Here is an 11,993-nt window from a genome sequence, read left to right on the forward strand (position 1 = left end):
AAGTGCCAAATCAGATCGTGCAGTGGGCTTGGCTACCCTCCAGGCATATCAGATGGGAAGTTGATGGTCACAGTGGAGACGGTCGCCTTACATTTTGGATGGTATAGCAAGAATACTTCAGATGCTGAGGTCTTCAGATGTACCTAGGCTTATGCAACTAATGTGCCTTCCCTCCCCCCCAGGCAAATCAAATCTGGCCCTTTGAAAGATACATAGTTTCCAAGCTTTTACAGGTTCTGGATAGCCGAGAAGGCACACAAAAGAGCCTAAAGCCATTGCATAGTCATGGTGCCATGCCGGTGGGGGAATGCTGGCAGTTGCAGGACTTTTTCCTGTCAAAACATGCATAGGATTGTGCCTTTAGTGAAAGTCCACTTTGAAGAAGGCAGGCAGAAATGTAGCCTGCCACCCTTCACTGCCTTTTCAGAGAAGCCAAGTGGCAAAATGTTGTAACATGTATGTTTTTCAGTCCCTTGCATTTCAAAAATACAGAGGGGTGAAGAATATTAAATGTCTTTGCTCTCTGTATCCTTTTTAGCTTTTTATTATTATTTTGTCTTTATTGCCTTTCCTCTTGTCTTTATTGTCTTTCCTCTAAAGTGTTCAGGGTCCCTTCCCCCATGTTCCTGTCTGTGTGTCTGTCTGTCTGTCTGTCTGTCTCTCTCTCTCTCTCTCTCACACACACACACACACGCACGCACACACAAAGAGAGAGAGAGAGAAAGAGAGAGAGAGAGAGAGAGAGAGAGAGAGAGAGAGAGAGAGAGAGAGAGAGAGAGAGAGACTTTACCCTCACAATAACAGTGTGAATTAAGTGAGACTGAGGCCGTAGCTAGACCAGGGGTCAAACCTGTTCATCTAGGTGACACACAGGGGATCCAGTGCTCAGGCAGGGGCGAACCCTGGATGATCCCAGGATAAACCTTAGGTCTAGCTGTGGCCTGAGAGAGAGACAGAGACAAAGGCAGAGACACAGAGAGGAGAGACTAGCCAAAGTTTAGGGAGACATTTTTCTCCCTCTCTCAAAATACTAGAACCCAGGGTCATCCAATGAAGCTGATTGGTGGGAATGAATGAATGAATTCCTTTATTTGCATCAGCCACAGCCCTTAGCATTTGAAATGAGATGTACAAAAGAGTGAAAGCAAGATTGTACTTGACCAAAATTACCCAAATTGCATTCTAAAAAATCACATTAAATACAAATTCCAGAATTAATACAAGTCTTTACACATAAAATAGAAATAAGTAAATAAAACAAATAAACTTCTGTTCAGTCAAAGGAGCTGTGAGAAATTAAGACTCTGATAAGATGGTAGATCTTATTTTGATAGCACCTGCTAAAAATCTTGCAGTTTTTGCTGTCACCTGCTTATTTTGGTCTGCAAGAAGGAAAGACACAGAAGCAATAACTGACCGCCCTGGAATAGATAATGGTAGTGGAGTGATCACTTCTTTCTTCAAGTCTCTATAAAAAGTACAAAATAATAATACATGAGCTACTGTTTCGATACTGCCATCTCCACATGGGCAGATATGGTTTTCCAATGGGATTCTTTTAAATCAGCCCTCAAGTACAGCTGATGGCAGTGTATTCAGTCTTGCATAAGTAAAAGCTCATTTGTATTTTAAAACAGTTAAGTTTTGCAAATAAGATACCAATGTGTCAAAAAGGCGGGATGGAAGCTGATTGGTGGGAGATTCAGGACAAATAAGAGGAAGTACTTCTTCACACAGCACATAGTTAAATTATAGAACTCACTACCACAAGATGTAGTGCTGGCCACCAATTTGGATGCCTTTAAAAGGAAGTTGGATAAATTCCTGGAGGCAAAGGCTATCAATGGCTACTAACCCTCATGGTTTTGTGCTATCTCCAGTATTTGAGGCAATAAGCCTGTGTGCACCAGTTGCTGGAGAACATGGGTGGGAGGGTGCTGTTGCGCCATGTCCTGCTTTGTTGTTCCCTGGCCAATGGCTGGTTGGCCACTGTGTGAACAGAGTGCTGGACTAGATGGACCCTTGGTCTGATCCAGCATTTTATTTATTTATTTATTTATTTATTGCATTTCTATACCGCCCAATAGCCGAAGCTCTCTGGGCGGTTTACAAAATTAAGACAATTCAAGTATAAAACAACAGTATAAAACCATAATATAAAATACAATATAAAAGCACAGCCAAGATAAAAACAGCAGCAATGCAAAAATACAAACTTAAAATACAAATTTAAAACAGCAAGTTCAAATTAATTTATAGACTGTTAAAATACTGGGAAAATAAAAAGGTCTTCACCTGGCATCTAAAAGAAAATGTAGGTGCCAAGCGAACCTCCTTAGGGAGCTCATTCCACAGCCGGGGTGCCACAGCAGAGAAGGCCCTCCTCCTGGTTGCCATCTGCCTCACTTCCTTTGGCAGGAGCTCACGGAGAGAGACCCCCTGAGGATGACCTTAAGGTCCAGGCAGGTACATATGGAAGGAGGCATTCCTTCAGATAGCCTGGCCCCAAGCCGTTTAGGGCTTTAAATGTTAATACCAGGGCCCGGACCTGGACTGGCAACCAATGAAGCTGAAAAGGACTGGTGTGATGTGGTCTCATCAGCCAGTCCCTGTTAGTAACCATGCTGCCCTGTTTTGTACCAGTTGAAGTTTCCGGACTGTTTTCAAAGGCGGCCCCACATATAACGCATTGCAGTAATCCAAACGAGAGGTTATCAGAGCATGGATAACTGTAGCTAGGCTATCACTGTCCAGATAAGGGCGCAGTTGGTATATCAGCCTAAGCTGATAAAAGGTGCTCTTTGCCACTGAGTTCACCTGTGCCTCCAGTGACAGTTCTGGATCCAAGAGCACCCCCAGACTACAGATCCGATCCTTTAGGGGGAGTGCAACCCCGTCCAGGACAGGGCAAACATCACCTCGCTGGACAGATGAACCACCCACTAACAGTACCTCCGTCTTGTCTGGATTGAGTCTAAGTTTGTTAGCCCTCATCCAGTCCATTACCGTGCCCAGGGCACTTCTTATGTTCTTTTGTTCTTATCCGTGGATGAATAGGTATATGAACCCAACCCAACCCAACCCTAGTCCTAGTCCAACACTCTAGCCAATAGGCTACATTGTAATTATCCCCCTTCCCAAATACTTCCTACTAAAAATGCTGGGTAGACAGATTCACCTGGATCTGAAGTGTCCATGAAGCTGAATAGCCCTTCCTGTTCTTTATATAACTTTGTGGAAGAACCCAGGCCGCATCTAGACCTAAGGTTTATCCTGGGATTCTCCAGCGTTCGCCCTTGCCTGAGCACTGGATCCCCTGTGTGTCACCTAGATGAACAGGTTTGACCCCTGGATGGTCCAGGGATAAACCTTAGGTCTAGCTATGGCCCCAGTGGAAGCTTTTGTATCAGGGCTGTGCTTGAGACTGAGGTTTTGGTATACTGTAAGTCAGCAATATTAAATGTCTCATAGAGTGCACCTTTAGTAAGGCAGTGTTTTTTAAAAGACTCATACTTTCCTTGTCTCCCAAATTTAGATTTCATTAGAAGCTGTAGAAAATATAAGAACGGTGGTTTCACTGGCAAGTGAAGATAGATTTTTTGAGAACTACAAGACAAACTTAGAAGTTCCATACAGGTAAAGCTTGTGTGCAATTTGTTCTATTTTCAGGAGTAGATTATTTTTCTTAGTTACCTTCTTTTAGACCCTTCTCTCTTCTTTTTGTAAAGGGACCTTTTTTGCAACTGGCGGTTGGAAAGTGGTATTTATGCAAAAATACAGGTGTAAATGGTCTAGACCCTTTATGCCTGTAATTTTGCATAAAATGCCCCTTTACAGTAACCATTTGTGCAAAATGACTCTTTATGAAAAAGGCCGAACCATCATTTTGCAGCTCAGTGAGGGAGCAGGGATGGGTATAAGTTACAGCTAGCTAGATTCCAATTAAATATAAGGGAGAACTTCCTGATAGTAAGATCTGTACAACAGTGGAACAGTCCACCTACAGAGGTTGTGGGTTTTCCATCTCTGGAGGTTAAGAAGAGGCTGGACAGCCACCTCTCATGGATGGTTTAATTAGCTTTCCTACACATTGCAGAGGGTTGGGATTGATGGTCCTTGTGGTTCCTTCCAACTCAACAATTCTGTGATTCTATGATCCCATACTTGACCAACTCGGCTGAGCCCGGGGATCTGCAGACTGGCATCTACAAGAAATCACGAGACTTCAAGCCTCACCCAGACTCGTACAACATCCCTAATGTAGAGTTTAACTGCCCAAATAGTTGTGATCTTTGCTTGCCCAATCTGGTAGTTAAAAATTACAAGTTATTGGGCCTCAAACATTTGGTTTGTATATACGTATGTATGTGCTACTTCCATGATATGTCCATTGTATATAGATGAACCTTAATTCAAGATGGGGAAGATGTAGGGGAGATGAGACAGCAGGGGGGATTCCTCTAGCCCACCAAGGATTGAGGCTTCACATGTGCATATGGCAAGCATTATTTTTTTAAGAACTTGCTAAATGATGAGAACTCTTAACCCAATGCCACGGCATTTTTTAATTTTATTACTATTATTACTATTGAAGTAGGAGGTTTGAGAGGTGGCAACTCTTTCTGCTGTTCCTTTTGGTTTCCTGACAAATTCTTATTCTTTTTCATTGGTTTTCCCTTATCAGGAACTCTCTGAAGAAAGCTCCCATTGCTGGAATTTTATATGGCATACTCATGAGTTTAACCTTTTTTCTACATGCTATTATCTTCAGATTTGGAGCATGGCTTATTGCTCATTGTTTCATGAACTTCCAACAACTTTATATGTAAGTGTATTTTCTGAGTTCACAAGATATATGCACTTAGTTCCTAAGATATATGCACTCTCCAAGTTTAGAAAAAGTAGGCTGCTGTATACTAGTGACTGAAGAGCAACAATGTGGACTTTCCAAGTGTAGTTGGTTGATCACTATGGGAAACAATATGATGGATTAGATAGGTCTTTGATCTGATCGAATGTTTTAAGCTGAGTATCTTTTGCCAACTCTGCAGCCTTTCCTATGGGAGTGTTCACACTAACCTGCTAACCCACACTCAGTGGTTGAGTGTGGGTTGTTGTTAACCCACAGGTTGTTTGTTGAACCGTGGATTGGTTTAACAAGCCATCCTGCAGAAAATGTCCTGGGTTCAGACAGCACGCTAACCCATGGTTCAACAACAGCCTGCACTTAACCACTGAGCATGGGTTAGAATGTTGTGCAAACTGAGTCATCATCTGTAGAGCACTTAGAAACCTGAACTCTGGTGAAAATGTGGTGTGCAATGTTCCTGTGATTCTTGAAGAGTGCACTCAAGTGTCCCTGAGAGGTTCAAAGAGAAAGATGGATGCTTATTTCCTGGACTTATCCGTTTCTATATTTTCATTAAAATAAGAAATAATGTTCAATTGGCCAATATATTAGAATAGCCTGTTTTCACATTCCTGTGTACTGATTGTTAGATCAGTGCTGTAACCTGAACACAGAGCATAATATTTTACTTAGTGGAGATTCATAACACAATCATATGCACGTCTACTTAAAAGACCCATTGAGTTTTGTAGGACTTTCTCCCAGGTAATTGTGTCTAGGACTGCAGCCTCAAATATGTTTTCTTGATTTAAATAGTAAAATAAAGGATAATATAAAGCACTTTTCCTACAAATAATTCTTCATCATAGGTTGCATTACAGACAGTGTCTTTTCTCCCAGGTTTTTCTTGGGTAAAGACATATGCAATGTATACAATATTATTATTTTTTAGCCCCAGCTGAAAGAGATTTATTATGTAAAGTTCAGTTCACAATGTCACTGGTCATTTGCAGCTGACTTTAGCAATAACAATGGTTTCCGGCTTACTGAGGAGCCGCCAATGTGCAGCTGCTGGATACAGGGATGGAGGAGAACACCAGGGCCTTTTGGTATGGTGGGACTGTGCTGTCAGGTTTCCAGTGGTGGACAGTGGGCAGGAGGAGAACCAATTGGAGTGCCCTGAGCAACAAGAAGGAAGATCTTCCTCTTCCTATGATTGCTGACCCTCCAGTTCATGGGCCAGGTTGGTGATATCAGCCAGCAGGTGACTGGATCCATGCCTCCATCAAAAACCTTGTTCACACTGTACCTAGTAAAGTTGTGGCCAAGTTTATAACCCACCTAAGTCTCTGTGCTGACCTGTTGCCTTCCCCTTCTTTCCCCACTGCTTCCAACTAGGTGCCACCGGCACAATATGTTTATATTTGAGTTCTAATACAGCTCCTTCGTATCTTTATTTTGTGATTGCAGGGTCTTTGCTGCAGTATTTTTTGCTACTATGGAGATTGGTCAGTCTAACGCTAGTGCACCTGATTTTGGCAAATCAAAAGTTTCAGCCCAAAGGATTTTTCAGCTTTTGGATCGGAAGCCACTAATTGACAGCTATAGTGAAGAAGGTGAAAAACTGGTAAGGACTTACAGATGCTGCTTTTCAGGCTGGTCCCTTTTAATGCATTAAATGGACCCATATTTTTCTCATAGATGTGTTATAAATAATCAACAATAGCGATGCTCATTCGGTCTCTGAAAAATTGTTATAGACAACTTGTTTCTTTTGGGCAGGATCTACACTACTGCTTTAAAACAGTTTATAACAGTAGTGACAACTATTGGGGCCGTAGACAGTTTTCAAATCATTTTCAATATGTCATTTCCTGCTTGGTGTAGATCTGGCCTTGGTGATCTGAAAAATGGTTATAGGCAACTTGTTTAATTATACATCCTCAGAAAGATAGAGAAGAATCACATCAATAGTTAAAATGTTGTGGTTCCCTTGTTATCAGAACTATGTGTTTTCTATGAATGAATGAATGAATGAATGAATGAATGAATGAATGAATGATCCAAAGGTTGTGATTTCAGAATAAAGTTTTAATGCATTAAATGGACCCTTATCTTTGGCTTAGTGCAGCCTTCCTCAACCTGGGGCGCTCCAGATGTGTTGTACTACAACTCCCAGAATGCCCCACCCAGCTGGCTGGGGCATTCTGGGAGATGCAGTCCAACACATCTGGAGCGCCCCAGGTTGAGGAAGGCTGCCTTAGTGAGTTGTCTGAACAGGGTCAATGTATGAAATCTTAATAATACGTTTCTGTGTTCATTTGTCTCTCCACCCCCTCCCCATAGGAGAAATTTGAAGGCAACATTGAATTCAGGGACATCCATTTTGTATATCCAACCAGAGCAGAAGTTCAAGTTTTGCAAGGCCTCAATATCAAGGTTAGCAAAGGGCAGACTCTGGCGCTGGTGGGGAGCAGCGGCTGTGGCAAAAGCACCTCCATTCAGCTTCTGGAGAGATTCTATGACCCGGGATCTGGACAAGTGGTGAGTCAGAGGCTCTTTCTGAACCCAGCTGAGAATAGACATTTCGAGCTTCATCACACCAGCGTTATACTGTGCAATCACTGCGAATTGGGTGCAAAGGACGCTGAAGTTTTCCAGCTTATAATCTGCTTTTACTGTGAAGCACTCCCATGCATCCTGCTTTAATTGCGCTTCTTAGCCAAAAGAAGCATCCTATTTTACTACCCCTTTAAGAGCGAATCTTTTGTTGTTCTCCGAGCGGCCACTGGGGGCGCAGGAGGAGGATTTGATATTTTTAAACTGTAAATTAAACAAATACTTACATCTGTGTACATTTTAAAGATAATGACATCAATATCAGTACAGTAATAGATACTAAGGAGGGTTTTCAGCATACCAAATTTGAATCAGATTGGGTCATCCGTTGATATTTTATGATTTTTGACATTTCCCCCCTTAAACCCTTTTCCTGGTATGCAAAGGATCTTCGGAGCGCTGCAGCCCGGGGTGTGATTTAGCTAACAGCAACAACAACAACACACTCTGGGGATAATTCAAGGGAAACGGGTACGTGGGATGAAGCTCTTCATCAAAAATGTGCCTTCAGCAAACGGTTCCCTCTCCCAGCTGGTTCCCTCTATCTAGAACTACTTTTCTGTGTGGATTATTTGTTGTGAGTCTGCACATTTACCCCTGAGGTGGAGGAAGTGTGAGAGAAGTGTGATCCATACAAGCAAATGGCCCAGAATGAGGCATCATGGGAAGGCTGTTTTCCATTTTCTTTACTTCCCTTTCTGCTTGCAGTTTGCAGATGGAGTGGACACCAAATCCCTGCATATCCAGTGGCTAAGATCCAGGCTGGGCCTTGTGCAACAGGAACCTATTCTGTTTGACTGCAGCATTGCAGAAAATATCCAGTACGGAGACAACAGCAGGGTTGTCAGCCAGGAAGAAGTTGAGGAAGCCGCTAAAGCAGCCAATATTCACAACTTTATAGACAATCTCCCAGAGGTAAATAAAGATGTCCTTACATTATATTGCACTTCCTTTCTCTGTGAGAATTCAGATCATTTCTTCTTCTTCTTCTTCTTCTTCTTCTTCTTCTTCTTCTTCTTCTTCTTCTTCTTCTTCTTCTTCTTCTTCTCATCTTATTTATATAAACAGAAGTGTTTGTTTGTATGTCCTCAATGGTCTCAAAAACTGTACATCCAGTTTACCTATTTTTATGGAACTTTTAAGATTTGTTCTATATCTCTGGGAGATTTTTAGACATAGTGAACATTTCATCCACCATATTGAAACAAAATGGAGGCCAATCAAAAATTTTAAAGATTTACAGCTTCAGTACCATTTGATTGATTTCAACCAAACTTGACATGATGATTCAGCACTGCAGCAAGCAAATTTTAACCATATATTTTAACCATATGCTTACCTATAATCCTAAAAGAAAATGTGACTCTTTCTGTCCATCTTTTTGTCATTGCCGTAACATCTAGCCTGTGAAAGCTAGACTCTTGAAATGTGGCATGCATATCAGGGGGACCTAGGAATGTGCATTTCAGTGTTGTTTTGTTCTTAAAATGCATTAATTTTCATTAATTTCACTGTTTCCATGTGCTTGAAGCCTGCAGTTAGATTTTCAGTCACTAGAGACAGACTTCACTAGCTAGCACATAGCTTTGCACTAGGGCTGTGTAAGCCTCGGGCCTTGGATTTGGAAATCCAATTCACGACGGCTATTTTATAGAAGAATTGCCATTTTAATACACAGCCTAGGACTCTGTAAGGAAGAAACAGCCTACAACTCCCAGAATGCACTGCCTGGGAGGGCTGAACCTACTGGAACCCAAGAACGGCAGGCACTTGTGGTTTCACCGCTGCCGTTGGCACAATTGCCCACTCCCTGCCGCAATCCAGGATACTCCAGTACCTGAAAGGATCACCATGCATTCCACAGGCGCCCTGCAGACGCCTGCTTCACACAATTGCTGCCCAGTTCAAATAAATGCAACAGATAGTCCTGTATCCAAATAGAACTACTGAAATCTTCCTGGCAACTTTGCAGTTTGCTAGTCCCACTGTTCCTCCAGCTCCAAAATGATGCTGAACATTTCAGTACTAAAATTGTAGAAACTTTAGCTCTAGATGATAGGACACCCATGACTGGGAGCTTATAACTTGCAGTTTCAAGGTCTTAGCCGTTATACAAGGAGATAAGAGCCCAAAATTATTTATCAGTTCTCCAGCATTTAGCTTCCCAACAGAACAAGCTGACTCCTTTCCTCCTACCTCTCCCCTGAGTGGACTCCACCCTAAGGGACTAAACTATCCAGTTCATAGGGTTACAGTGGGCCACTTCATATGGTCAAGCAAACCCTTGTGGGTTATTTAGCAAACCATGCACAATCACAGAACAGCCCATGGGCTCTGGGTGGCTTGTTAACAATGCCAACAACCCATCCTTGCCAGGTTCAGATAACATAACAAGCTGCAGTTAAGACTTGAATATTCAAAACCTGCCAGCATGCACAGGTACACACTACAACCCACAGGGATCATTTGAACCCGGTCACATTGGAGTTATGAATAATGCCTTGTAACTGGGATTTCTCACAACACTCACACAGTTTTGTGGGCTTTTTCCCCCCCCTTTTAAACTATAGAAATACAATACTCGAGTAGGTAGTAAAGGAACACAGCTTTCAGGAGGACAGAAACAAAGAATTGCCATTGCCCGTGCCCTAGTCCGAAAACCAGCAGTTCTGCTTCTGGATGAAGCCACATCGGCTCTTGACACAGAAAGTGAAAAGGTTCGTAACCCTTTGCCTTGCTTCCTACAATACGTATAAGAAATAATTGATTGGTTTTAAACTATCTAAGGGGTGGTGGTGCTGTATTTCTGCTACTATTGTAAAGACATTTGTCTTTTGCCTTTGACTGTAGATTGTCCAGCAAGCTTTGGATGATGCCAGAAAAGGTAGAACCTGCATCGTTATTGCTCACAGGTTGTCAACTATCAGGAATTCAGACATCATAGCAGTGATCGGCAATGGCAAAGTCATGGAACAGGGAACTCACAGCCAGCTGCTGGGACTGAAGGGATTCTATTATGAACTTGTCAATGCACAAGTAGCCCATTAGCCTAGACTGTAAGATCTGTCCTACTCACAGAACCAGAAAAAAAGTCATATGGTAACGTCGCTGCCAAGGCACGAAGAGCTCAAGAAGTGTTCTGTGTACCCAAGGCAGCTTAGGGCTTGTGTTTTTCAAAGAGTAGCATCTCCCCGCCATGCAACATGGGAAAGAGCTTTTGAAAGAGCTTTTGAAGGTGAGTATTATGGGGAGGGAAGGTAGAATTCCCTGTTTAAGGGAGGGAAAGTCAAGAACACCACTAGCCATTATTAAGGCTGGCTGTGCCATGTTTCTATAACCAACATCAAGTAATGTTGAAGCATCCTGAAAAGGCATGCCATCCAAACCCGGCATAGATGAGATTGTGCAAGATTAAATAATCCTCGTATAACTGTAAAACAGGCCATGGGTTCTATGGCCGTTGGGGCACAGTGGGCTATTTGATCATGAGAACAGATCCAATGCATGAATACATCCTCCAGACGAAGGAAAGGGACTCGTGTATTGCTTTGTTACAAATTTGCTTTTGTATATGGTGTTGTTGACTGGAGATTTAATTGTCTGTGAGTCATCTTTCTTTTATTGTAGTGTTCTAAATTTATTTGTTTTTATGTTATGTTTTAATGAATATTTTATTTTTAATCTGGATTTTTTTTGTTAGCTGCCTTGAGCACAATTTATTGGCAAAAGGATGGGATAAAAACCAATAAACAAATGCTGATTTTAACTTTTGCAGTTGCAATAAAAATACTTGAAGAGTAAGTCACTTTTAAGAGCATGTATTGGTTAGGTTGGAACAGACCCGAAAGCCATCAGCCCCATTATTCTGCTTCACTGCCGTAACTATCCATAGAAACTGGCAAGAGAAACCGAGAGCATCATCACACGGGGGATATTGCCTTTCCTTACCGTCATTTCTCCGCACTTCCTCATTCTTCCTTGAGGAGAAAGATGAAGTAAATAAAGACCACGTAGCCCATTCAGGAGCTGTTTTTATCGTGCCACTTCTCCTGCTCATAGCAGGAGATCGTGGCACATTCTATTTTTTTTAAAAAAAAGTCGGATTAAAGGGGGTCTATTTTGGTACGGAAAAATGAGTAGAAGGAGCGGGAGGCATGCAGGAGGCAGATGATGTTGTCCAAATGACCCACACACATCCATAAGTGGGCAGTAGCAAGCGTGAAATAAAACACTTTACTGATGAGATTCATGGCTGTGTGATGAGATTCATGGCTGTGTTGTTAAGTATATGAAAAGAAATACTTGCTTAGTCATTAAAATTGTGTGTGTATGGCTATTTCAGGGTTAAATAGAGAAAGACTATCTGTGAGCAATTACCTTGAGATAGAGGCTGTTCTGGGAACCTTGCCAAGATTCTAAGTTAGCCTCATCACAGCTGTATGTAATGTAGATAAGAATTGTGTAGATCTGTATATAGTTTCTCACTTGTGTAAAATGGAACTGATCACTGCTCGATGATCACTGC

At 42.0% G+C, this 11,993-nt stretch overlaps 1 protein-coding gene across 1 annotated transcript in view; it reads left to right on the forward strand.

The window, feature by feature from the left end:
- The window catches only part of LOC134397226 (ATP-dependent translocase ABCB1-like), a 49,335-nt gene extending 38,819 nt beyond the window's left edge, over positions 1-10,516 (forward strand). The window contains exons 22-28 of the mRNA XM_063123700.1: positions 3,536-3,636; positions 4,685-4,825; positions 6,320-6,476; positions 7,196-7,393; positions 8,177-8,383; positions 10,039-10,185; positions 10,319-10,516. Coding sequence (XP_062979770.1) covers positions 3,536-3,636; positions 4,685-4,825; positions 6,320-6,476; positions 7,196-7,393; positions 8,177-8,383; positions 10,039-10,185; positions 10,319-10,516 — 1,149 coding nt within the window. The remainder of the gene's footprint in view (positions 1-3,535; positions 3,637-4,684; positions 4,826-6,319; positions 6,477-7,195; positions 7,394-8,176; positions 8,384-10,038; positions 10,186-10,318) is intronic.
- The last annotated feature ends 1,477 nt before the right edge of the window (positions 10,517-11,993 follow it).

Source organism: Elgaria multicarinata, chromosome 1 (assembly GCF_023053635.1).
Source record: "Elgaria multicarinata webbii isolate HBS135686 ecotype San Diego chromosome 1, rElgMul1.1.pri, whole genome shotgun sequence".
In the NCBI taxonomy this organism is placed as follows: Eukaryota; Metazoa; Chordata; class Lepidosauria; order Squamata; family Anguidae; genus Elgaria; species Elgaria multicarinata.